Source organism: Mytilus californianus, unplaced genomic scaffold, assembly GCF_021869535.1.
Source record: "Mytilus californianus isolate M0D057914Y unplaced genomic scaffold, xbMytCali1.0.p SCAF_1, whole genome shotgun sequence".
In the NCBI taxonomy this organism is placed as follows: Eukaryota; Metazoa; Mollusca; class Bivalvia; order Mytilida; family Mytilidae; genus Mytilus; species Mytilus californianus.
Window position 1 is genome coordinate 88,725,283 of NW_026262581.1, and position 27,878 is coordinate 88,753,160.

Sequence of the window (27,878 nt, forward strand, 5' to 3'; positions counted from 1 at the left end):
GTCGGGTAAACGTTTGAGAGAAACAGGAAGTATGAATAAAGCATCTAAAAGATAACAGTTCATTAAAATTTCTGATTTTTTTATTGAGAAATGATGACGTGACGGCAAGAACAACACTAACAATAGCAAAATGATGACAATCATTGACAAGAAAAATGATGGAAAGCCTGTTGAAGGCAAATTCTGGACAAGGTAGGATAAAAAAGATGCAAAATATACCTAGGGGACAATAAAAATATAAATCACAAGTTGCTTTTTAAAAAAAAAGAAGACAATACGTGAACCTTAGAACTTTTTTATTCTAATTAAACTGAATAAGAAATTATATATCAGTGTTATCTTGGCCATGTGTGTGGAGGATAATATTTTCTTTTTGTTGCAAATCATTACAATTTTGGCATGTTGAGAGAAGTGTTAAATATAAAGCAAGGAGAGAGAGAAAAAGATTCCCAGACGTATAATTTCCTAAAGAATAATAATAATTCAAAACATAGAGGACACATGTACCTTCTTCCAAAAATTCATAAAATTAATCTAGAAATAAGTAATGAGGCATTACGAAATGGTCAGCGAGCAGGACACATTAATGCTCGTTACCGACCAATCATCAATAAGTGTAACTCTCCCGCGAGAGATACTTACTTGATCTAATCATATGAATATAAAAAAGAAGATGTGGTATGATTGCCAATGAGACAACTCTCCACAAGAGACCAAATGACACAGAAATTAACAACTATAGGTCACCATACGGCCTTCAACAATGAGCAAAGGCCATACCGCATAGTCAGCTATAAAAGGCCCCGAAATGACAAATGTAAAACAATTCAAAAGAGAAAACTTATGGCCTAATTTATGTACAAAAAATGAACGAAAAACATCAACAAACGACAACCACTGAATTATAGGCTCCTGACTTGGTATAGGCACATACACACCGAATGTGGCGGGGTTAAACATGTTAGCGGGATCGCAACCCTCCCCTAACCTGGGACAGTGGTGTAACAGTACAACATAAGAACGAACTATAAAAATCAGTTGAAAAAGGCTTAACTCATCAGATGGATACAAACAGAAATACTACACAGAGTGGACGTGGCCGGGTACTTGTATATCCAAACAACAAATAGACACTAAGTACAGATCTGAGAGTACTCGCAGTTACTGACAGCTAGTTCAAAGCCACTAACAACTAATTAAAAAAAATCATGCATCTAAGACTAAATTATTAATTAGTACACTGTCACATCCAACATCCAATTATTGAAGAGGCATAACTTGTACATTCAAGATACAAAAAATTTCATTAATAAAATAGAGTCACACGAGGTAAAAAAGTATGCATTCTTATTGCCTATGATGTACGTCAATGTACACAAATATGATCATTGGTAATTTAGATTGATTGATTGTTGGTTGCTTAACGTCCAGTGGCAAATATTTCATGCATATTCAGGACGAGAACTGGTAATTTAGAAGAAACTGTTATCAATGCATTAGTATTTATTGACACATAGGAGAATATAAAATAGATTTAACTGCATTTGTTAAATTAATAATGAATTTGAGTTTAATGAATTGTTATACAAACACATTATAGGCGTGCCCATTGTCACCAACATGCACAGATCTGCATCTGTCTGCCCTATTCATTAAAATCTTAGATATATAAGTTCCAATGGAGAGAAAACATCAAATTACACTGTCAATAGGGATGACGGTTTTATGGTCTTCACAGGCAAATTAGAGCAAGTTGAAGATTTCTTTAACCTTGCAAACGAAATTGACCACCTACTTAAGTTCTAATATGAGGTGTCGACATCTAGTATGGCCTATTTAGAGGGTGGTAAAGGGTTATTTTCGTGCAACGTTTTCTGCCTTTTTTATTTCACGTGTTTCAATGTTTCGACGTTTTATTTCTCGTTTTCTCGTGTTTGGTTCGATGTGCGTGCTTCGTGTTTTCCCTTAATTATTTTCCGTGTTTCGTGTCGGTACTCTTATTTTCTCGTGCTTGTACCACATTTGATTAAAAAGTAAACCGGGACTAATTCAAAGTCAGCCCAAATATTGTTTTAAATTATAAACTAATAAACTGGTCCCAAGATATTTATTGATAGCCTATTGTTTTTCCTATGATAAATCGAATACAACTAACGGACACTAAAAGGTGACCACATGCAGGGTCGCCATGTCCATTTATAATGACTGCATGATCTCCAAGAAGGGCTGAGTAATAACTTTTGGTACTTTTTTCCTTAATATTTACGATTTTATTCCTTGGCTTCGTTTTTCCAGAGTGTTTTTTTTTCGTGTAACGTTTTTGCGATTTGTTATTTCACGTGTTTCCGTGTTCAGACCCTCCCTTTTACCACCCTCTATTTAGATACCGAAGTGTACAAAAGTGAACAATTCCGTAATAATGGAATTCTTGATGTTAAGTCACATATATTAAAAACACAAAAACGTATCAATATTTACCAATCACTAGTGCACATGCAAAACTCACATAAATTTAAGAGCATTACAGTGTGTGAATAATATAAGAAGTTTCTACTTCTACCACTAAGTGACCACCGTCATTTGGTTGACTATCCTGTCACTGTTTGGTGTGCGCTTGCATACTTAGCAAGTCAAAGAATAATTTTAACAGAAAGGAAATAATTTGTGCTGTACAGAACATTTATACATGGTGCAAATAAAAACATGGGAATTGAGATTTAATGTGCATGCAGTAGTCTCTTGAACGAGTCAAGATTTTCTGCAGTGGTCACTGAAATAATAGTGACATCAATGGATTAAATAAACATTTAATTAACTTACAAGATAACTTAATTGATAGAGAATACTGTAAAAAGGAAACAGTAAAAGTTGTAAAAATGTATATTAACGAACAGTCTTTATTTTACTTGTTTTATTTCCATTTGAAACAGATTTTTTTTATCTGATTTGTCAAAATGACAAGTGTGCATAATGATTTTATTGTTACAAATCAAATCCCAAAGCCCACTATAACTCATTATGTAGAAACCACAGCACTATTTTAAATATCTCTCTGTGAATATCTAGACACAGATGTTTGATACCATAGGTGTTATAATTAAATCTTGACCATTTAACTTTCACTTGTTTATCAAAGGGTACAACTGTCAACTTTGCTCAAGTCAGAAAACCCTTGCAATGCATAAAATGTAGCTTTACAATAAATATACATGTTTGATTGTTTATTATCAATATATCAGATAAGTGAATTAGCGATCTGTGAAAATTCTTTATTGCCATGTTTTAAATATCTTAGATACACCGTATGGCGGTGCTCTTAATTGCAGGAAGCTAATACAGATAAGATGAATAGGTGTTCCGAATGAACAATAATTTAGCTTCGGAATATTCCTCCATAGACTATATTTCTAACTAATAAATATGCGTGAACCCACAGGGGTTCACGCAATAAGTTGACAAAAGAGAGACAATATCATGCCCCCCCCCCCCCCCCCCCCCCCCCCCCCCCAAAAAAAAATGGCAAAAAGACATAACCGTCTACAAAACACTACTCAGAGAGCTACAGACTGAGTAATACAAACTTCATAAAAACTAAGGCTTGTCTCAGACTCAGTACAGGTAGGGTGATATAAAAATAAAGAAGAAGTCCACTTGGTAGAATTGCCCATGTCAGAGACAACTCTTAGCATATCTTTCCTTTTTTATATGCTTCCAATCGACAATGGAAGCATAAATGGTTGAAGTGTCCATTTGGGTCTATTTGTTATGGTACTCTTATCCCAAACAAAAAGCTTCAGTATCATGGCGAAAAACTTCTTTCCGTTTTCATAACATCATAAAGAAGCACAGAACAATTTCCAGGCAAATTTGTACACTTGGCTTTTACCAAGTGGTCTTTGCATACTTGTTTTAAATACTACATACATGTACTTGTCATTTGCAATGTCAAGTACATTTAAAGTAACTTAGTCAGGTGCTTACCTACTATTAAATGTCCTATGTTTACTCACTAATTTACTGTTCCATAAATCAATGCAATATAACTACATTGAATTTCTCCAATAAGCACATCATGGTACAGGTCTGTTCATTTTGTTAACATAAAGTTTAATGTACAGACTTTCAGAAAGAACAATTACTGGCTAGCATGGGTCACTTTGGACACAAAACAAAAATCAGGTTTAAATTTACAATTCTTGAAAGCTAAATATAGAACAAAAGTATGAAAAATATATAAGTGACAAAAAATAAAGCTGAGCTTAAAGACCGGGGATGACCTAGAAAATTTTACACCCCTACAGCAATTAAGCCTATTTGGATATGGGCGGTGCTAAGATAAAAACAGATTATTTTTAGTGAATTAGCTTATCATGTAAATAGAAGCACATGTTCATAACTGCATGCTGTGATAAGAGAAAATATGAAGAAACTAGTAAAACTTACACACAGATTTTTATCTCATGAAAATCCAATTAATTTATATACAAGATAGAATCACAATGTTACTGTATCCAATAAGTAATATTGAATGTTTCAATGAGGCATAAAGTTAAAATAAAAATGTAAAGGTGCATCCATGAACTGATATTTAAATAAATCAAAATTTTTACATCATAATAAACATGATGAATTAATATTAATTCCTGTCTAATTTTCTCTAATAAAACGAATTTATTTGCCGGGCCCATATACTTTGTCTGTAATTATAAGTTGGAGGCTTATAGTTCTTTTTTCCAATGTTACTTCTTGGGGCATTCCTACGGTTTGGGTTCCAGATCGATGTGAAATCGCGATCAACATTTTCATTCCAATGACAAACTGCCAACTGACTTCTAGCTTGGTAATTGTCATCACTAAAAGCAATCCTTTTATCTTGGAACATGTTCATAGTATTGTTAAAGCTCTCAACATAACACGTATCTTTGGCTAACACATAATCCTCAGGGTGAGTGTAAGTTGTAGATTTCCGTATAACACCTAAGAGAAGTTTTTCGGCAATAGGTATCGTAAGAACTATCCGCTTAGGTTCGTAATTTGTATCACGTTTACATCGTGAATCAGGATGACACTTTTGGTGGTTGTTCTTATAATGTTCCACAATATTTAGCAATACATCCTTTAATTCCTTTGGATTTTCTTCACAATTTCTAACGGCCCAATGAAAATGTGTGGCAACTGATTCCACCTTGTCCTCTAGTTGAGCAGACCAGGACTTTTCTTTTAAATATTTTGGTCCCGCACTACACTCTTTTCATTGCAACTTTTACCTTTTTAATTGCATGCCATGGATCATTCTGATTTGTAATTATTCCTTTGTCTTTTACCAGCTTGTTAATACTTAAGTTTCGGTCATGTGAATGTACATTAACTTGAACATCTTGTTGTTCCAAGTACTGGTATATTCTTTGTGTACCCAATTTTTCATGTCGTTGTGATACAGAGTCATCACATTTTGTAATATGTTCACATTTAAGAACTTTGTGGATTTTTTCTCATATGGCAACAACACTGCTGTCTTTTGCATTTTTACGCCAGCCATGTCGAGCATCCGTCATTATATTAATTCCTGTCAAGTCATCATACATTCCAATTTCTTCTAATACTGCTGACTAGATACTTTCATTGTACTGCTGTTCAATATGATGCTTGTATCTTTGAAACATGTATTGCTGTTTTTGTTTGTTGATATGTCCAATTTTAGCAGCATTAGCAAATCTGTTGTAGTGCACTGGTAACATTCCGCTACAAGTATATCCATGAAATGTCCTCAAGTTTGCAAGGTATTCACCGTTAGGTAAATAAGGAGAAGATGACCATAAAATAGAATGGTGTTTATCAGTGTCACAATTAAAACACACTGCAGCTACATGTCCTTTTGGTGTCAACTTCTTCATACTGAAATGTCCATTGCAAATGGAAGAGTGGTTTTCTACAACTTTGACAATTTTCTGGAGTGATGTTTCAGCCGTTAGGAATAATTTTTGATCGACATCTTTTTTCTGCACCTGAATGTAGGTATTTAAATCTAATGTTGTCATATCAGACTTTGAGGACTGTCCATTATGGTCAAAAAGAAAATAGTCTAAGACCTTCTCTAAGATGTCAGCATTATTTACAGGGTGATTCAGTTGCTTCACAAGTATAGTCCGAACATTTTGTAATTTTGAAAGTATTAATTGCTTTTTACTTTCATCTCCAGGAACAGAAATTTTGAAGCAAGGAGGTCGTTTTGTTTCTTTTTCCATTTTCAATAGCAAGTGAATAATACTAAAAGTAACTGATGCTATATAATATTATACATCTAGAAGATTATCTACATGATCTATATGTAAACAGTTGTGTAATTTGACCCAGTCTTAGAAAATTTTGGACAAATGCAGGGTATTGTTTTATTTATATTTTTTATCTACAAATCCTAGTAATCATATTATGGAAATAATAATTTGACAATTACAGTAAAGCAATGGACATTTTTTATATATTGAATTATAGGGAGTGGGGGCAGAAAGAATTAAACAAATTTATAATAAATCCTTACTAAACATGCATTGCCCTGCATGATAGCCTCCCTCAATTTGGGAGGGTTTTCTGAAGGAGTACTGGACATAACTTTCAAAGCATTACAGAGGCAATGTCTTACAAAAGTATGTTGGATATGTTTAAACATATTCATCATGTCAGTTTTTATCCCATATGTAAAATCTTTTAGTGTAAAACATAAGATAAAATATGAGATCTCTCCTGTAGGTACCTTATTATAATATGAGGTGTGTAAAACACTGGGAATATGATATCCAAGATATTTGGTGCTAAGATTTGGAGGGAAAAAATATTGTTGTTTTATTGATACAGTTTGATAAAAGGTCAAGTCGTGTAAATTAGATATAAAATAAACACTTGATAAAATGGAGAAAATAACACTTCTTGTCACTGAAGAACAAAAGGAAACTATTTACAGTTTATTTGGATATTACAATTGGGATGTAAATTTAGTAGATAGTGACAAAGAGATTGCAAAAGTTACAACTATGTCCACACAAACTAGTGACATTGTACATGAGGAGATAGAAGATGGAATTGATGGAAACCAATTCCTCATAGAACAAGACCAAGAATGTGAGGAATGTCCCTTTTGTTTTTGCAAACCTTGCATTACTAATGAAAACAACAGATAAATGTGGTGGGAAAGTGAACCTCAAGGGAGACACCAAAGAAATCATAGTTTGCGAAAAGAGAAGTACAAATATTTCTGGACAATGATGTTTCACCGTGAAGCTTGGAAGGATGACAGATATTTAATGCGAAAACAAGCTGCTCTTGAAAGAGACCCTAAATTTAAAAATTACACATGGCATAAAAGAGATATTATGCCTAATTGTGTCCTAAAACTAGTAAGAGGGTGGCATCCAAATCCTGAAAATATTACTTATATGGGCCACCTCTGGGAATAGTTACATAAATTTATTATAAGTGACATTTGTTTGGGATATAACATATTTTTAAAACATAAGTTGGCACTATACAGTTTAAAAGACTATCTATATTCCGAAGCTTTGAAAGGATTATATAATTGATTGATCCCTGCAATATGTAAGTAGATTCTCAATTCACAAATGCATGCTTTAGATTATAGATAATAAAGCCACATGTAGCATGCTACTTCCGTTGTAAACATAAACAGAAAGTTGTTGTCATGGATATCTCCTCCTACTTGTCAATCACAGGAATTTGAATTTGAAAAATAGCTGTGCTTCAGGATTTTAATTTAAAATATCTTTATTGTGAGTTATATGATTTTCTCACTTTTTGGCCTAAACTAACCATTATTTATGTTCTGACAACTGTACAAATTTAAAAGTAAAAAAGATAGCAATTTTAGAATTAATTTTGAAAAATGCTTCTCACTTCTTAACCCTGCCCAATATTTGAATAAAATCATATTTTCATGAATTGTCTCCCTTTTATACCCTAGCCCCGGTCTTTAAGTAATAATGAAAAAAGGTAATTTACAAATGTATATCTTTTCTGTGCAAATACATCTTGAGAACAACAACTTCTTTGAAATTTTTGTTTCTGATGACAAACTTCCAGTCAAGTTTGATTTTGACATTTACCTATTATGCTGTTCTGGAGTTATGGCCCTTGATTTCTCTAACAATGACACTAATAAGGAAAACCTGGTTTGCTGTCATTTTGACAACCTCTTGTATCACAATGTCTTCAGTTCTAATTTGCATTTAGCATCCTTAAATTCCAGTTGCATGTAGTATTATTACCAGTATTCCCCATTTCCTCAGTTATCATGGTTACAAAGTATGCTGAATATTTGTTAAGTTTTTAATTAAGTTTGTTAATCAAGAAGCATTTATGATATTCCATATATATATAGAGTGTCATCCTTCAATAACCAGAGATTTTACTTTGTTTAGATGTTAAGTTTTGTGAACAGCTGTGTTTTTGAAGAATTACTACCGGTACATGTATATGACCACATATATTTGGTATGATTTTGCAATTGCATCTCTCCGTTTTAGTTACAAACATAATATGTTCAACCCCTCTTAATCATGATTCAATGATTTAAAATTTTTTAACTTGTCAGAATTTTAAGTTTTCTGATCAGTCATGTTAGTTGTGTTACAGAAATATATAAGATAGACCATTGACATTTGGTATGATGTTACATTACCATTCATTCATTCATTAGTATTATCTTTCATGCATCTTAGCTACAAGTAAAATATTAGATTCCACATCATTGCTTTTAATTTTTACATATTTAACTCATAAGGGCGATTAAGGCCATTTTGAGGTCTTTTCTCTCTAATATCTTGTTGTCCAATGTCTGTCTGTCATCAAGTACCAAATTAAACATAGGGATGATCATCTTTAGGTGTACAGTTTCAAAACGAGATATGTATCCAAAGTTATGTTACATTGTATCTATCAATCAATATAACCACACTTATTAGAAATGGAACATAGGGGAGAAACTAATAAAAAATTTGATTTAAAAAATCCTATGACGGTAATTTAGCTTCACATACTTGTGTGCTCGTAACAATCTTCATTGACTAGAAGATTGCCAATAATTCTGTCTAAGGTGGATGGTTCTCTTTGGGCACTCTGGTTTCCTCCACCTATTAAAAATGACCTGCATGATATAGCCAATAGTGCTAAAAGTGCTGTCAAAAACTAACAATTAAGCAACCAAAAGGTGCTCATAAGGTAACATTAAGCCATAGCTTCAGATTGAAACAAGAAGCTTATCTCAAATAGAAATATTTAGAAATGGTATTGCATCATTGAAACATGGGTGATTGAGAAGTAAAAGCCTTATTTGAGGATTCTGAAGCTGCATAACATAATTTAAAGAAGTAAATACAAATTTCTGAATTGATCCAGGTCAATTATAGAACTTATTAGATGACTCATAATCCCCGGATATGAATTTTTACTCCATGGAAAAAGTAAGCAGTGTTATATGTTAACAAATATGAATATATTTTTTCAGATCGGAGCGTAAACAATGGGCATTTGGATTATTTTTGGGATGCACTGTACTGTATTCTTGTCGAACAGTTACTCCATTATGTGTGGCAGTTATGGCAAAGGAATTTGACTGGGACAAAACACAGTCGGTAAGGACATGCTTTTTAACTTATCTTTAACACGTTTAAAGAATATGATACATACATGTAAATACATTTACAGAAAATGATATTACATTACCTTTTAACAGAATGCTATTGTTGATGTATTGTATCAAGTTAATTAAATTAATACAACATTTTGGATTAGAGCACTGTCAATGACTGTGTTACAATATTTGAAATGGCTGATGTGAACACTTGATACTTTTGACGTAAAATGTTGTATAAGCAAGCAAGAAGCTTTGAAATGATAAAACCTTTATTTGTGCTCTGGTAACAGGAGATTAGAATTATTGATCACCATAATTTTATTTTACAGGGTTCAATTCTTGGTTGTTTTTTCTGGGGTTACACAATGACCCAGTTTTTAGGAGGTTATCTGAGTGACAAAGTGGGAGGAGATGTTGTTGTTCCTATAGCAGCATGTTTCTGGTCAATTCTGACTTTTTGGACACCACAGTTTGCCTACTTATCTACAGATAAATATGTCACACTTCATATTTTGGTGTTATCAAGGGTTTTATTGGGAATGTTTCAAGGTATGAATGTTATAAATTAAGTCATTATTTACCAATTATTACATCACTTAAAATACATCTGTTTCAAAGTACTACTAAAAAAGGGACAAAAGGATGTTCAAACAATCCATTGCGAGAACTCTGAGAACATGACTTATGTTGAAGTAATAAGTAATTTTGGGAGAAGGAAACATGTCTGTTTCAATGTACTACTATGGAGAGTGTTTAACAACCTTGACTACTCCTGAGGGTCTTGTAAAGTCTGAACTGTTTCAATGTCTGAAAAGGATTTATGGAACTAGTTATTAAATCTTATACACGATCTAAATGATTCATGTTTATTTTTTATTTGACAACATGCATCTGAAAGTTTTGTTAAATAAAACTGATAAAAAATAGATAATAACTGAATGTTCCTTGTTTGGTTAATGTCCAGTGGCAAATTGTTTTTGCATATTAAGGACATGTTAATCAACTGGGTAAGGTCTTTTTATTAACTATATCATGTATATTCTTGTTGTCAATTAACAAATTATACAACTTTGAGTGTATATGATCATGATGATAGTAAATATGCTAAAATGTACTAAAAGTTTTAAAAAAACTGTTTTCGGAGAATTTAGATAAAAAGATGTTGCAACTGTCATTTACAAGAACCCCTGAGGAGAAAACTGGTTTGTTTTTCATAACTTAAGTGAACAAGTTTGAAAAATTGGTGTTATTTTATTTGACAGGATTCTATATGCCTTCAGTAACGAGTCTGATAGGTCATTTTATAGAAGGACCACACAAGTCTTTCTACACACCTATAATAGCAGCTGGACAATACTTTGGGTATTTATTACCTGAATAAACTGCAAAAGGAAACATTTAAATGGTATCACCATTAAAGTGGGTGATAAGTTACACACATATTAACATTATTAATTATCACAAATTTTCATTTTAAACCCCTTTCTTTTTGAACTGCATATTTTTCCGTAGACTTCAGATTTTTTATATTGCATTATACTAGTATTGTTTTTAACCTTTCTTTTCAATATATTGCCAATATTATTTGCACAATTCTTTTTTGGTAAACAAAATAAATTGTGTCGCCAGTACAAATTCAAGAACATAATTTTGAAAGATCTTCTCTTCAAAATGTATTTAGCTTATTTTATTTATTTAAAAGGCTTCTGAATTGAAGAAAATGATGAAGCCTCAAATCTTTGGTTATGCTATTAAAGTAACTTTATTGATCTTATTTTCACCAACTTCAGCAGATTTAAACTTTTCACTTTTGCATCTCTTCTCATATTGATTGATTGATTGATTGATTGATTGTTGGTGTTTAAGACCACTTTCAGCTTTGTAGACTACATCGTAACAGACAGATTTTATTTCTTGTAACACTTGCTATTTTAAGTAATAGATGGCTAGCAGGGTCAGTAAGTATGATTTTGAAAAGGTGTCATTTAAGGATTTTCTTTTCTGATTTTTTTTTGTCTCATTTAGAGCATGTAGAGTAAGACTGGTTCTAAAAAATTTCATAAATTTGTCTCAGCTAATCAGAAGTTATGGAGGCCATTTGCAATGAAAGGTATGACTTGCATTTAAGATTTTTGTCTCGCCTTGACGGAGTCTAAAAGCAAGCCATAGGTATGCTGTTTCCTGTGGCGGCGGCATCAACAATGTATTAGTTTGTGATTAGGTCTAGTTTATGGTGATCCACTAGTGGTAGATCAATGATATTTGGTATGCAGTTGTATTAGCATTGGTACATCTCATTACCATGGAGATTATTTGGCCCCGCCTTCTCAGTCATGTTCTATTGACTTTGAAACTTTGCTTAGTTTACATGTATTAGTTTGTGATTAGGTCAGTTTATGGGGAACCACTAGTGGTAGGTTAATGATATTTGGTATGCAGTTGTATAAGCAATGACATATCTCATTTTCATGGAGATTATATAGCCACGCCCCCTCAGTCATGGTCTATTGACTTTGAAACTTTTGCATAGTTTACATGTATTAGTTTGTTATTAGGTCAGTTTAAGATGAACCACTAATGTTAAGTAAATGATATTTGGTATGCAAATGTATTGGCATTTGCAAGTTTCATTTCCATGGAGATTATATAACCCCACACCCTCATTATAGTTCTTTGACTTTGAAACTTTTACATAGTTTACAAGTTAATGTTTGTGTTTTGGCTTGTTTAAAGGGAACAACTTATGAGATTTCAGTGGTATTTGGTATGCAGTTGTATTAGCATTGGCACATCTCATTTCCATGCAGATTGTTTAGCCCTGTACCTTCAGTCATGGTTCACAGACTTTGAATATTTGCGTTACTTACATATTAAAGTATTGCTATTTTAATTTCAACATTTGCATTGATTAGGCGAGACATATCTCTGTGTTAACAGTTTATGAAGTATGGAGACCTTAAAGCCCTATTCTACCAATGGTTGGTTTCTTTTGGTCAAGCTGTTTTAGGAAAGATATAAAAACATCTTTCAACCTATCAGGAGATTTGGTAATCATATTTGACAGCTTTGTTCCTACAGTAATGGAATGACCTCCAATTTTTTCAGTGACCCCACTCAAAATCAATCATCACTTCAAACAAGTTTTACATAGGGACAAAACCTTAATGTTATTAACTGGTAGGGAACACCATTTAAGAAAAAAGTTTGATTTGGTAAAATTAAACTAAAGGTGATACCATTTTATTCTCCTTTATGTGTGGGAACTTGCATATATACATGTAGTATTAGTACAGCTGCATTCATTTGTACCCTTTCTTAAAATAGATTAAAAGTCTCATGTTTTTTGTACTTTCATATTTAATGGACAGTATTAGAAAGAAGAAATTTAATTTGAAATATTGAAGAAGAAAAAAAGAATGTAGTTAACATGTTAGAAGAAATTTTTTGTTTTAGAATTTTTTAAATGAGACTTTTACCTACTCATGTTCGATATTCATGAACTTTTCTGAATTAGATCTCCTGATGCTTCTGACAGGTGGCATTTATCCATTACTTTATTATATACATGTACAGACAACCCTTATATATCTCAGTAGATCCTTCCAGGAATCCTGATGCCTAGATTGATTGATCATAATCTTTGGCAGACCTATAAATTTTCCTACACAAATATATTTATGGTAGTCATGAAGATTTTTTTTTTAGAAAAAGGTAAAAGTTCCTTACCTTTTCCACTTAATTTACATTAAAAATCAAAGTTATACATTGTAAAAAGAATAATTAACTAATTAAAGGATTCAAATAAAAAAAAAATGTCACTAATTAAATATATATGATGCTAGCATTACAGAGTTATCTACCTCTACAGGTTTCCATTATCCTAGTGTAAGTTCCATCATATCAAGAAAAGTTTCGGAGCACGAGCGTTCTTTAACCTACAGCTTTATCTGTTCAGGATCACATCTAGGGTAATCTTACTCTTTTTTCAACAAGCATTTAAACATGTAATGTAGTTGATAAAAGCATATTCTAACATCTTTTCTTCATTAGCTATAAAGTTTTCCTTTAAATACATTGAAACCTGTCTGTATACAAATCCATGTGGAAAAAAAGATAACGTTTACATACATATTGTCTTAAAATCATTAGAGAAACAATTTCCTCCACTGCATCTTGTGTTATTCCTTTTTTTGCCACTCATTACAGTTTAACTTTAAATTTGAAAATTTTACTTTCTCAGTGTATCACACTAGATGCCTTATTAAAATCTGTATTTGCTTGATATACTCAATAGGTTTCTCTGTATGTGGGATAACATGTATGAAGATCATATGAGTAAATGTTCTAAGGATGGTATACCTCAATTACAATAAGAAATAAAGAAGCTTTTAGAATGAGATTCAAGTTTATTCATTAAGGGATTTGATTAAAATAAACTCTAGCTATTTTGTCATAAACAGCTATATTGTAACAGTAGCGCATGTATGAAGGTATATAAAGATTGAAGTTTTTAAATTATAATTTGATCAATCAGAAAAGGAAAATTTACAAAAGCATTCAGTGTGTTCAGTAGACAGTACTATAATATGAGAAGGCATAAGATTATTGTCAAAGATAAAGTACTTACTGCAAACCTATTTCCAAGAATAATTTTCGCTTCAATAAAGCAGTGAGTGGTAAATTGTTTTTTTTAATTTTTTGGAATTCAAAAAAGATGGATTCTTTTTTATCATTATATTATTCAAAACTTGATTTGTACAAATTGTGGCATGCAAATCCTGAGAACAAATACTTATGTGACCATACAATAGAGGCTTGAAGCTTGGTTGAAATTATACAAGCAGCACAGATTATTAAGTAATTTATGGTTTTTGTCTCGCCTTGACAGAGTCAAAAAGCGAGACATAGGTATGCTGTTTCCGGTGTCGGCGGCGGCGTCAACAATGTATTAGTTTGTGATTAGGTCTAGTTTAAGGTGAACCACTAGTAGCTATAGTTGGTCAATGATATTTGGTATGCAGTTGTATTAGCACTGGCACATCTCATTTCCATGGAGATTATTTGGCCCTGCCCCCTCAGTCATGGTCTATTGACTTTGAAACTTTTTACATAGTCAATGATATTTGGTATGTAAATTTATTGGCATTTGCAAGTCTTGTTTCCATGAGGATTATATAGCCACACTCCCTCATCATGGTTCATTGACTTTGAAACTTTTACATAGTTCACAAGTCAATGTTTGTGTTTAGGTTTGTTGAAAGGGAACTAGTGGTAAGTCAATGATATTTGGTATGCAGTTGTAAAAGCATTGGCATATCTCATTTCCCTGGAGAATATTTGGTCCCGCTCCCGCAGTCATGGTCTATTGACTTTGAAACTTTTGCTTAGTTAACATGTATTAGTTTGTGATTAAGTCAGTTCAAGGGGAACAATTAGTGGTAGGCCAATGTTAATTGGTATGCAATTGTATAAGCATTAGCACATCTCATTTCCATGGATAATATTTGGTCCCGCCCCCTCAGTCATGGTCTATTGACTTTGAAACTTTTGCTTAGTTTACATGTATAAGTTTGTGATTAGATCAGTTTAAGATGAACTGCTTATGTTAAGTCAATGATATTTGGTATGCAATTTTATTGGCATTTGCAAGTCTCGTTTCCATGGGGATTATATAGCCACACCCCCTCATCATGGTTCATTGACTTTGAAACTTTTACAGTTTACAAGTTAATGTTTGTGTTTAGGTTTGTTGAAAGGGAACGACTTATGATAAGTCTATGGTATTTGGTATGCAGTTGTATTAGCATTGGCACATCTCATTTCCCTGGAGATTGTTTTGCCATGTACCTTCAGTCATGGTTCATTGACTTTAAATATTTGCATAACTTACATGTTAAAGTATTGCTATTTTGATTTCAACATTTTCATTATCAAAAGTACAAAAAGGCGAGACATATCTCTGTGTTAACAGTTTATTTATAAAGTCTTAGGCAATCATTCTATAAATAATAAGTTATAATGTAAGCTGTTTGCATTAAGAGTTTGTGACATGATATATTCTTAAACAACAATGTTCATTAAAATTTTGTAATAGTTTGATATAACATACATTCTTTTCTACATATTTTTGCCTAAAGTGTGGAAAAAAAAGATTCTCAATGGTACTTATGTTTTAAATAATAATCTGAAAATAATACAAAATGGATTATACATAATACATACATATTTTCTTATGTTTTGTTGTGTTTTCACATTATTTGTTTTTTAAAACACTTTCTATTTAAAGATTATTGTTTGCTTTGATATTTTAGTCATCTTGAGATACATATTTTCTCGTTATAGGACCCTGATTAGTGGTAGTATAGGATCCATATTATTAGAGAGATATGGATGGCAGAGTGTATTTTACTTTGTTGGTATGTATGATTGTAGGGGATTTTTGCTTTTATTTTATTTTGACACATACACAGAATTGAAAAACAGTTTATTTATGCTCAAAATTTTTGAACTGTTAGAAATATAGATTTTGATTGACAAATCAAGTGTCCATATGCACTGTATGATAGACTTGAATAAATTTCAAATTATTTTGTTTTTACTTTTATGTCTTGTGGGTTTGTCCTGTCAGTCTTGTGTCTGTGTATTTTTACGTATGTTGGTGTTTGTTTTTGTTGCAGTTCAGTGTTTTTGTTGTTCCGTTGTTTTCCTCTTATAGTTGATGTGTTTCCCTCGGTTTTAGTTTATACCCGGATTTGTTTTCTCTTAATCGATTTATGACTTTTGAACAGCGTTATACTACTGTTGCCTTTATTTACTTTAGAGAATATAAAGATATAATATTTTCTACATTGATTGGAAGTTTAAGTGGTTGAACTCATTGAACATGTTTGAATTTTTCTGACAGGCTCATTTGCAAAATATCAATTTCAGTATTTATTTCAGAAAATTTACCTTACCTGCACTTTAGCTTTAAATTAGTGCTTATATTTTGATCTTAGATTTTTCATATAAACCTGTATACGGTACATAATAAAAACTGTTGTAAACTTGTAAGGGCTGTCAGTTGAAACAAATGTTGGAGAGTTATGTCTTTCTTATGTGATTTCTAATAAACCCCATTATTGAATTTGTTTATCAAAGTATCAAAATGATATGAACTCCCAATTGTCAGTTCATAAAATAGTTTGCTCGAGGATAATATTTATGATATAATGTGTTTGTTGTTTTCAAGCTTTATTTCCAACATAAAAATGATTATATTTCAGGTGTTTGTAGCATTTTATGGATGTTAGGGATGAGATATATATTAATAGCAAAGCACAGAAAAAAGTACTTGCCTTTCATCATGGCAGAGAATCTAGCAGATAAACCCATCAAAAAAGATAAGGAGAAGGTGCCATGGTTGACGTTATTTGTTAAACCTGCATTTTGGTAAGCCTTATCCACTTTGTATATAAACAATTGTTATTCTATATAATATACTTTATGATATGTATAGTTTGTTTATCCAGTCAATCTTATTTGAAAGTATAACCCCATCATCTGTAGGTATCCACTCTGTTAATCATGCTCAATAGATTTAAGTCAATCTTGTCTCTTTTTGTGTCTGTTCACAGAAGTTGGAATCTGTGTATTTGATTTTTATATTTAATGATGAAAATCTAATTATAATAATAATTAAAATTGACTCTTCTTCAACAAAATTGAATGAATTATCTCCAAAAAGACATTCAGTGTGGTTATTCTCCATCTGCTGTTGATAATCATAGCAAGTGAGAATTGAATATTGCTTGATATCAACTTGAGTAATTTTATTTCAATGTATTGATAAATTAGTTTATTATTATTATTGAAATTAAATAACGCAAGTTGATATCAAGCGATATCCAATTCTGAAAACAAGTTGTTAATCCCATTTCATTTATGGTAAAAATTCTCCTTGTGTTTAATGGAACATTCTGCACTCATTGTTATTGTCTTGGCACCAAAACATTTTGATGTCACGAGTCTGCTCCTGGTGTAAAATGTTAACATTAGACCTTTTTAAGATTTTCTAAGTATTAGAATGAGATCAAATTTGACAAGAAGATTTACAGGTGAAGGATGTGACTCTTTTATATATTATTAAAGAAATTTCGTATCTTAGTTACCATGGAGGAAAATGAGTTCTTTGTTACCTTTAAAAGTCATCTATGACCTTAACAATAGCCAATAGATATGTCACAATTTTGTACCACATATAAGTTACCAGTGATTGTTTTCAGTTTTAAGAGTGGGAGATTTAATACGGGAGGAACTGAGAAGGTTTTGGAGGGGAAGTATCTGTATATTTCTAGCCCAATTTGATATTTTATTTAAAAAAAAACTTTTGTAAGTACACAATGATTACTAATATGATGCAAACTTGCACTACTTGGAATTTGGAAACCATAACCAGAAAGTCTATAACAGTCCCATTGTCTGTCTGTCTGTCGTTCACAAATATTTTATGTAAATAGCTTTTAGACCACTTTCCGTTTTAGGAAGATACTTTTTTTAATGTTAGCCTATACAAGAATGCATATAAACAGATAGTATTGCAGCCTCTAAGCTCAATGTAAACAATATAAATCACACAACAAATAAAATCAAAGTTCTGGTAATGTTGCTCATACTAATTTGGGACATTGGATGCCAGTATTTATTTTTGTTGATTGTTCAGTCAAATATATTATGATATAAAAATCATATAAAAAATATTCATGTTTTGGTCAAAAGACCAGTTTAACATAAACAACCAATTTACATTAATCAAATGCTGCATCTTGCTTTGTAGCAAAACTGATATTATACTTAGACAAACATATATCAGAAATGCTTTTTCCTATCCTGGTATATTTTTAAAGTATATCAGAAAATCTTTTTCCTATCCGGGTATATTCTTCAAAATGGAGCAATTTTAAACATTTTTTTTCATATGCATGAACATTTTATATTTTAATTTTGTTTCAATCTCTATTTAAGCTTGCATATTGAAGAAAAATTATTTAAACATTTTGTAACTTCATGGTCATAAGTTTCTTTAATTATAACAAGAAAAAATTGATTGTAGTAGAGCTCTTATTCTTAATTGGTGTGAATTAGTAGAAAATATAGAACTATGTTGTTTTTTAAATTCTGAATCAAATGTTTTCAACTTGTTTCTGTGTTACAGGGGTTTATTAGTAGGACATTTTAGCCATGCTAATTCCTTCTTCATACTGTTATCATGGGCACCAACCTATTTTCATGAGAATTACCCTAATGCAAAGGTAAATAGAGCACTTATAATAAAAAAGGAAACAGGTAAATTTTGCACATACATATGTTTGTTTTTGCACATACTCATGTATTAATAGAAAACATGCGTCATTCTAAATTTGCACAAAAGTAAATTCTTAACAATATTTATTTTTACAGGTCTCTCATGGTTGGACATTTCTGTGAAAATAATGCATTTTATATTCTGTTGTCATGGTTACCAACTTATTTTCATGAAAATTTCCCAGATGCCAAGGTATTTCTCCTATAGCACCATGAAAGGCATGCTTAACTATTGCTATGCAGAATTAATTATCTGTGTAACAACAAGTTACAATATATTATTTTATGTTTGGTGAATGTTTCTGTTGGAATGGTCATTCATAAAATTGGATAGTATAGTTATGCATGATTCTGGTGTTAGTAGTCCTATGCATTCCTATCAACATGTAAATGAAATCCTTTGTTCTGTATGCACTTTCTGTCACATTGCAGTATTTGATGAACATAATATGAATCGATACTGTACATGTATATAAAATTTATGAATTATATTAAGACATACTAAGTCTGAAATCTGTAGCATTTCATTTTCACTTTTCCCTTGCTTTCTATTTGCAAAGTAGTAATAAATTGTTTGGGCCAAATGTTTTTATCATCTGGTTTACAATCATATATGAATTATATATGAAAGAGCTTTGTGTAAATGATTTGTGTGCTGTATTATAAATTAATATAGAAGTATCCCACATGGCCCTCCCTGCTAGATAAAGCACTATATTTGAAAGAATGAAGTAATCTGTCTTGCTAAAGAAAAGCACCATATTAGGAAGAGGATATAAATTGCTACAATAGGAATACATATTTATATAATTCTATCAATTGCAACTTTATCAGCATGAATATTTTAAATTGGTTTTTGTTTTTGTGTGGTTTTAGGTGTAACATTTAAATGTTGTATATTGAGATAGGAGATGAAATGCATGTTATTTTAATACTGAACAAAGCACTCCAATTTTCAGCAGTCTTATATTTCCTTTCACAAGACATGTAACCTCATCATTTTAATTGTTTTACAAAGCTCTATTTGTATGATGTTTTCAGATTCTCAATGTATGTGAAATATATCTTTATATTTATACTTTACTTGCTACTAGGTTAGTCTTGTCATTCTGTACATGTTATTCTATACTTCTGTTCTTATGTTACTGCTTGGTTAAGAGTTGTGTTTTTCTCAAAAACATGTAGTAAAGTATTTTATTGATATTTCACCACTTAGGTTCTAGGACTTTTCCTGATTTTTTTTTTCGTAATGTCTGTAGAAATTGAGTAGATTTATGGTATGTTATTGAACAATTTTGACCGACATACAGATTGGATTTAGGTGTTCATTGGAAAGGATTGTTTATGAACTTTTTTAAAGAATAGCCAGAAAAATGCTGTACTTAACAATTTTGCAATAGGGGTAGGAACAGTTGTGGTCACATCTTGTTTTATACATATTCATACACAAATTTCATGGTTCCATCTACCATAGGCAAAATTTGGAAGGCCGAAGTGAGGCTTATGAATATTTGTAATGAATTGTTTGTGCTATAGCCAGTAATTGCTGCTTTAAAAGGAGTTCTTCATCACAAAGTCGTCCAAAACTCCAGGATGTGTCATACATAACCTTCAGCCAAGTGCATAACTTAAAGGTCTAGGTAAAAGTCAATCTAGATCTAAATGACACTATCATGTTACAAAAGTTTGTCACAACTCTGGCTAAAGTTCACATCCAGTAGGTCAGCTAAAAATGTAGCTCATGTCAGAGCAACACCAAAATACACTTTTGGTATATTAAAGCTTCAAGCCAGGGTTGCTAGTTCTTTCTATTTTAAATTTTATATGAATGAAATTTATTTTCAACATAAACTGTCATAACCTTATTTTCTTTGAAAACTGTCTTACTTAACTTTCTTTGAACATATGCTGTCAAGAACTATAAACTTAAATTGCATCCAGAAATAGAAAACTGTCACCTACTTATAGAAGAACAGATTTGCTGTATAGGAGTGCTATTTTAGGCATTTAAAAATACCAGTAAATTGTTAATACAGACCTATTTTCACTAAGATGAATATTTAAAAACAAATCATTGTGATTGTGGGGATGGGTATTTACTGTAGTGCCATGGATTGTGTCCATGTTTAGTTCTGTATTAATTATCATTGTAGGGATGGGTATTTAATGTAGTAGTGTCCATGTTTAGTTCTGTGTTAATTATCATTGTAGGGATGGGTATTTAATGTAGTACCATGGATTGTGTCCATGTTTAGTTCTGTGTTTAGTGGCTGGTTGGCTGATCATTTACTAGAAAAAGGTTTGTTTTACCAGGACAAATTAACTGCAATTAAGATTTATCTGATTTGAAAAGTTAGAGTTTATTTAATTGTATCTACAGAAACAGAAGGGATTGTGATCTTAATAAATGAATATTTCTGTGGATTAAAGAAATAATTTTAAACTGCAAATTTAAGTAGAATTAATACATAACAAAATGAAATACTAGTATCATGTGTGACTATAGGGTAAGAATGTTTTTTGTGAACTATAATTACTTTTGTAAAAAGTCTTATAACAACAACACTTTAGGGACTGCTGCAGAAAATTTATTTATCGACATGTTTCGGTGACTAGGACACCGTCATCAGGATACAAATAATACATCGAGCATGCTTAAGTATAAAATCGGGTTGTCTAAAGACAACATCATAGTATAGTGGTAGTTATGAAAGAGGAAGTGAAAGTGAAAGTATAAATAGAAAAAATATAAATAGATTGTCAACATGAAAATGAAAGTAAAACAAAATAAAATTGTTCATGTATTGAGTCTATGTTATTAATGCCTTAGCTGAAAATGTTATAAATTGAATGTACAAAAACGTGTCAATTATGGGACAGACACGTTTTTGTACATTCAATTTATAACATTTTCAGGTAAGGCATTAATACTTAAGCATGCTCGATGTATTATTTGTATCCTGATGACGGTGCCCTAGGCACCGAAACATGTCGATAAATAAATTTTCTGCAGCAGTCCCTAAAGTGTTGTTGTTATAAGACTTTTTACATTTTTTGTGCTTTATCATAATGACCCTGCATACCCGAGGTATCCACTTCAGGGACTCTACCTTACTACAGAATTAACAGGCGTTGGTTCACTTTCGTTTGTAATATAATTACTTTTATTTGACTATGCACTTTTACATGCAATTGCTATTAATTACCGGTATAAAGAAAATAAAACATAAAAAATATCTAAGAATTCACCAATTGTCTTTTCTTTAAAAATTGACAATCGCATCTTTATACATTTTTTTTTATTTTAGGTTATACAGTTACATTTGTAAGAAAATTTATTGAGGTATTTACTTTAACCATTGAAATATCTTTTTTATAAGTTTTCTTTCAGTTATTTTGGGCCAACAGAGCTCTGTTAGCTGTTGCCATTACTTACCACATATTCCATGTTTAACATTTATAAATTCAACTATTAAGCCCTTTACTTATAAACAGAATGGTTCTTTTAATCAGCTGTTATATTTTTCCTGGAATTTTTTATGAAAAAAAAATATATAACTTTTTTATGTTTATTGTAAAACTGTTTTGCTGCTAAATTACAAACCTATTAACTGATTGCATGATTATTATAATCTTGCAGGTTGCATTTAATTTAGATTTTTGAGTATAAAAGGATTAGGGGTGCATGTCAATGAGAGAGCAATCCAACGACATGTCATACATTACCAGAAAACATCTAGAGGTCAAAATACACCAACCTAACCACAGAAATGATCTAAGAGATCAACAAAAATACAATTTTCAACAAAAGAGGGATGTCTATACAATATGTCAAGCTCAGAATCTTTAAGTAGCACTCAGTCTAAAAATGTTGTGAATAAATTTAACAGACTATCAAATATCTGCCATCAACACAGAATAACAATTATAACATAAAGTAACAAAGAAGTTTCAGTAGAGTAACAAATGGTACTGGTACATAAAAGAAAAAATATACAACAAAAGACAAACCACTGAAGAAGTTTCAGTAGAGTAACAAATGGTACCGGTACATAAAAGAACAAAGAAACAACAAATGACAACCATTGATGAAGTTTCAGTAGAGTAACAAATGGTATCGGTACATAAAAGAACAAAGATACAACAAATGACAACCACTGAAGAAGTTTCAGTAGGGTAACAAATGGTACCAGTACATAAAAGAACAAAGATACAACAAATGACAACCTCTGAAGAAGTTTCAGTAGGGTAACAAATGGTACCGGTACATAAAAGAACAAAGATGCAACAAATGACATCCATTGAAGAAGTTTCAGTAGGGTAACAAATGGTACCTGTACATAAAAGAACAAAGATACAACAAATGACAACCACTGAAGAAGTTTCAGTAGGATAACAAATGGTACCGGTACATAAAAGAACAAAGATACAACAAATGACAACCACTGAAAAAGTTTCAGTAAAGTAACGAAAGGTACCGGTACATAAAAGAAAATATAATAAAAGTCAATAAAGAAATACTCACATCTCTTTCAAAACTGACAAGAAAAAAAAATCATACGAAGCATTAATAAACAAAACGTATCATACCAAAGACGGTTTGCAGTTACTGAAAACAAGAATCATACCAACTATACTTTTAAATCAGTATATCTGATTTCTTGATTTTTCAGACTATTTCCTTAGGTGGCACAGCTGTAGGATTGATATCATTATCATACATGACAACATTTGGCGGTGCATTATTTTGTATGGCCATCGCAGTGGCTTGCTGTGGCTTTCATAATAGTGGTATACTTGTAAACCCACAAGATATAGCACCCAAACATGCTGGATCAGTGTTTGGTAAGTACAGAATATGGTACAAAGATATATCTTTTACTGGTAGATCTAGAGTAAAAGAGAAAAGAAAGACTGTCAATTTGCTGTTGTTTCAATAAACCTTGCCAAGCAAGTCCTTTTATTTAGATACTTATAAATTATCTATGGTTTTTCAAACAAGATGGTGTTCCTCAGCTACAATCTCATGGAAGGGCGATAGCCCTGAGATGAGATGTGGCCGAGAAACATCCTCGAGTTTGATATACCATTGATAGTCTGTTTATTGATATTTTACCTATGACGTCTTTGATGTTTACATTGACAATGGCATGTGCTCCCTTAGTTTCTAGCAATAATTTTCTATTTCAAGTGGTTAACATGATATAAAAAATGATCATGAAAAATGATCACAAAAAAGATCAAAGGAAAAACACATAAAATAGCTATAATGATTTGATATTTGTGGAAAAAAAAGAGACTTAAGCAATAAAATTCTTATTGTTTGCAAAGAAATATGTTTCTTCCATCTTTTAGAACTAGAAATATGGATTTTATAAAATTTGAGAACATACTCCACATTTATATCATTAGAAATGGAACAGAATGCATCTGTAAATATATTTTTTTTTACAGGTATTATGAACATGGCAGGTGCAATACCAGGTATGTTTACTACAGTTCAGAAATTATTTAACTGTATAATATCATATTCACATATTGTATATTGTGAAATTTTCATGTGTGTCTAATTTGCTATTTTCACAGGAGACATTTTACTGGAATTGTTCATTCAAATGCATTGAACAAGGCCATGAAATGCAAATACTGAAAAAAGCAAAGATTTAACTGTCCCTTCTAGGTAAAAAACTGTGAACAAAACCCAATGCAAAAATAACTTGATCAACAGTAATATTTTTCTGTCAAGTATTAGGAAACAAAGGGGTGTGTTTCGCTCATTTGAAATAATACCTTTACATTCAATTCAAAATGAGTAAATGTTCTAGCAATTTATCATATGCTAATTAGTTTCTGGAGACACACTTGGTGAAGCCGATGAAGCCATCAATTTTTAAAATGACCATATAAAGTTGTGAAAAATATGTGTTTCCCATTTATAGAAAGAAAAGAAAGAAGTTATTCAAATATAGATAACATATTTATGAAGATATTTACAAGCAATCATGCAGACTCTCTCTCATGGTGTCACCTCCAATGATCATTAAATTTTTGAAATGTTGATTTTATTTTCAGGTTTTGTTGGAGTATATATGGCAGGTCACATTTTAGAGGCTACCAAGAGTTGGGCAGCTGTATTCAACCAGACAGCTGGTGTTTGTATTTTTGGCTGTATTGTTTACTTGCTGTTTGGTACAGGAAAACGGATAATATAAATATATTTATATCTGTTATAGTGATAATTATGTGTTCAGGTACTAATATGTCATTCCCATTAAGGGATCAAATCTTACTTATCACTGTGTTGTCCGTCCATTGGTCAATATTATGATTGTTATTGTTAATGATATTATTAATGTATGTTTGTGAATGAATTTTATTGTATATTGTTGTGAGATTGTTAGTGCAATGGTGAGGATGTGATCTTTGAAAACGTATGACTGTAAATGGATATTTGGTCATGACGAAGTAATCAGGCAAAAATCATATTTAGATAGATAGGACGATTGATAAACATTAATTGCTTACATAAAATTGCCTACATCCACTTCATTTGAACTTTGGTGCATAGTTGTCTCATTGGCAATCATACCACATCTCCTTATTTTTATATTAAATATTTTCCTTTTCTTTAAATTAGATTATCTTATATTTAATGATCATGTATACTTTATACAAGGATTCACTCAGAGGCATGTTTGTGATAAATAGAATTATTATTATTTATTGTCATTGGAAACTGTGAGATGCGTTTAAAATGTATTTGTTAACTTTTTAATTTCCTAAAAGGATGTTTTATTTTCGTTCTTGTCTGTTTCTTGACAAATCTTGCTGTAACAATTTGATACAGTATACATCATTTAGTCATCACATTACATAACTCACATGGCGACTATAATGATAGTGATAAAATACATGTTTATGATATAAGTGAAATTTAGTGTGCTCTACATTAATGTTCAGTGTGTATGTTGTTTCTTTAATAGATCATATATATTTTACTTGATAAAGTGTTTTAATCATCATTCACATTGTTTGGGGGTAACCAGTAATAATTATCATAGATAAGAATATTTTTTTTATCTGACGAAATGATATACTCAGTTATATGTAGTTTACATATAGGTACTAATACATCTGTCATCGCAGGAAATCATTAAATAACTATTCATTATTCCAGAATGTCATCAATTTTATCATGGTAAACAAGTAAAACATGAAAAAGTAATTACTAGGTCCCTAATTTTAGGGTTATTTTCATCCCTATTTGTTACTATATTATGAATTATATGTTCTTTATCATATTATAATTTTATGCCTCACCTCCAATAGTTCTATGTTTTCCTGTCTTTTTTGGTCTGTCCATTTCTGCGTCCTGTCAGTTAAAAGTTTTGATCAAGGTATTTTACCATGAAATTGTGATTACATCAATATTTAATTTAGAACACATTTTCAATTTGATGTGAACTTTTTAAAATTATATGCCAAAATATATAGAGTTTATACTCCGATTTCACATTCTTTTTTGTACTAAATAATTCATTATTTTTATTTTAACAGGAATATTTTAGATATGCATTGCCATTGCTCTTTTAGGGTTGTAGTTGCTTTTATAATATAATAAAAACTTGAGTTAGGGAAAATAATAGTTATTAGATGTTAGAACAGTGTATGTTTTATTATTTTATGTATTGCATCATCATTCAGATAGTTATGTCTGTGTATATTTATTCTCAGAATTTGTGAACATATAGAATATCTGTTGCCAAATACTTCTACATAAAGTCGCAAAAGTCAAATTATTAGATATATTTAGTGCCTGCTTATTAGATTAATTTTCCATACCAATTAAAGCAGTGTTTTATTAGATTACATGGCATATTAGTTGGTTCAAATTGCAGAATATTTTGTCTTGCTATCTAATCCAAAGAAAGTTTTAAAACCACAGTAAACACGACTTTCAGTATAAAAAAATATCTGTAATTCTTGTCAGATCATGTAAAAACATAATGATCTGCTACTTTCCTTACTGAACACTATTTAATGACCTTGTATGATTGGTTTTGATTGCCTTAAACAGTTATGTTATCTCTAACATTTAACCAAATAACTCCTTAATTTCATATTTTATGTGTTTTTTTTGTTATTTCGAATGTGCAATTTTGAAAACATAGTGACTTCTAATTACATTATAGTTATTCTCATTCAGATTTAAAGAATTTTATATTAAAATTCAATTTATTGTGAACTGCCTTAAGATGTAGTAAATGATCAATACATGTGTCTAAATTGTCAAAATAAAAAAGTAATAATGTTGTCAATGGAAGCACATGTTGGTATTATTTGTTGTTGTTACAGAAAGTAATGTAGAGTATGATTGGTGCTGTTGTTCAATTTATGTGATCCATAAAACAATTGTTTTTTCAGTGTGCATTTTTTTGGTTTTCCCTATAAAAGTTCTTATGAACAAATTGGAAAAAAAAATATATCTCTTTACACAGAACTTAACTGTTTGATATTGAAATGAGGGGAACTGCTTGCTTTAGATCAACGTGAGTTCCACTGAACAATGATGGTTACAATTGAATTAAGAATTGACCACTGGCCTAATAGGCCATTTGAGCCATTGCCAACACTTGGAATCTGTCATTGTCGTCCGGCATCAATCCTTCTGTCGATGTAAATTTTTATGCCCCCGCAACTGAAAATTGGGAGCATATTGTTTTACCCCTGTCTGTCAGTCCTTCCCTCCGTCCCATATGGGTTATTAGCTATTCCAGATAACTCCTCCTACAGTTTGAATGCTAGGAAGTTTTCACTTTGCTGGCTGTTTGTACATATATTGAAGGTGTGCATGTGGTCAGGGTTTTGATTTTTATTAATATTTGCTCTTTTG

The 27,878-nt window shown here is 31.2% G+C and overlaps 2 protein-coding genes across 6 annotated transcripts in view; both read left to right on the forward strand.

Annotated features, from left to right (window-relative positions):
* Window positions 1-27,878, forward strand: part of LOC127709649 (uncharacterized) — a 479,059-nt gene that overhangs the window by 173,390 nt on the left and 277,791 nt on the right. The gene's annotated exons all lie outside the window — the stretch shown is intronic.
* Window positions 40-27,308, forward strand: LOC127709866 (solute carrier family 17 member 9-like). Of its 2 annotated transcripts, none has more exons than XM_052215550.1 (12): window positions 40-192; window positions 9,515-9,641; window positions 9,973-10,192; window positions 13,512-13,611; window positions 15,986-16,059; window positions 16,909-17,074; window positions 18,837-18,933; window positions 21,197-21,284; window positions 22,294-22,328; window positions 23,659-23,830; window positions 24,440-24,469; window positions 25,058-27,308. In XM_052215550.1, exons 1-12 carry the CDS (start codon window positions 131-133, stop codon window positions 25,195-25,197), a joined length of 1,311 nt encoding a protein of 436 aa, XP_052071510.1. In that variant the 5' UTR covers window positions 40-130; the 3' UTR covers window positions 25,198-27,308. The 2 variants fall into 2 exon arrangements, with proteins under 2 accessions (XP_052071510.1, XP_052071502.1); XM_052215542.1 differs by lacking the exon at window positions 18,837-18,933 and adding an exon at window positions 19,082-19,178.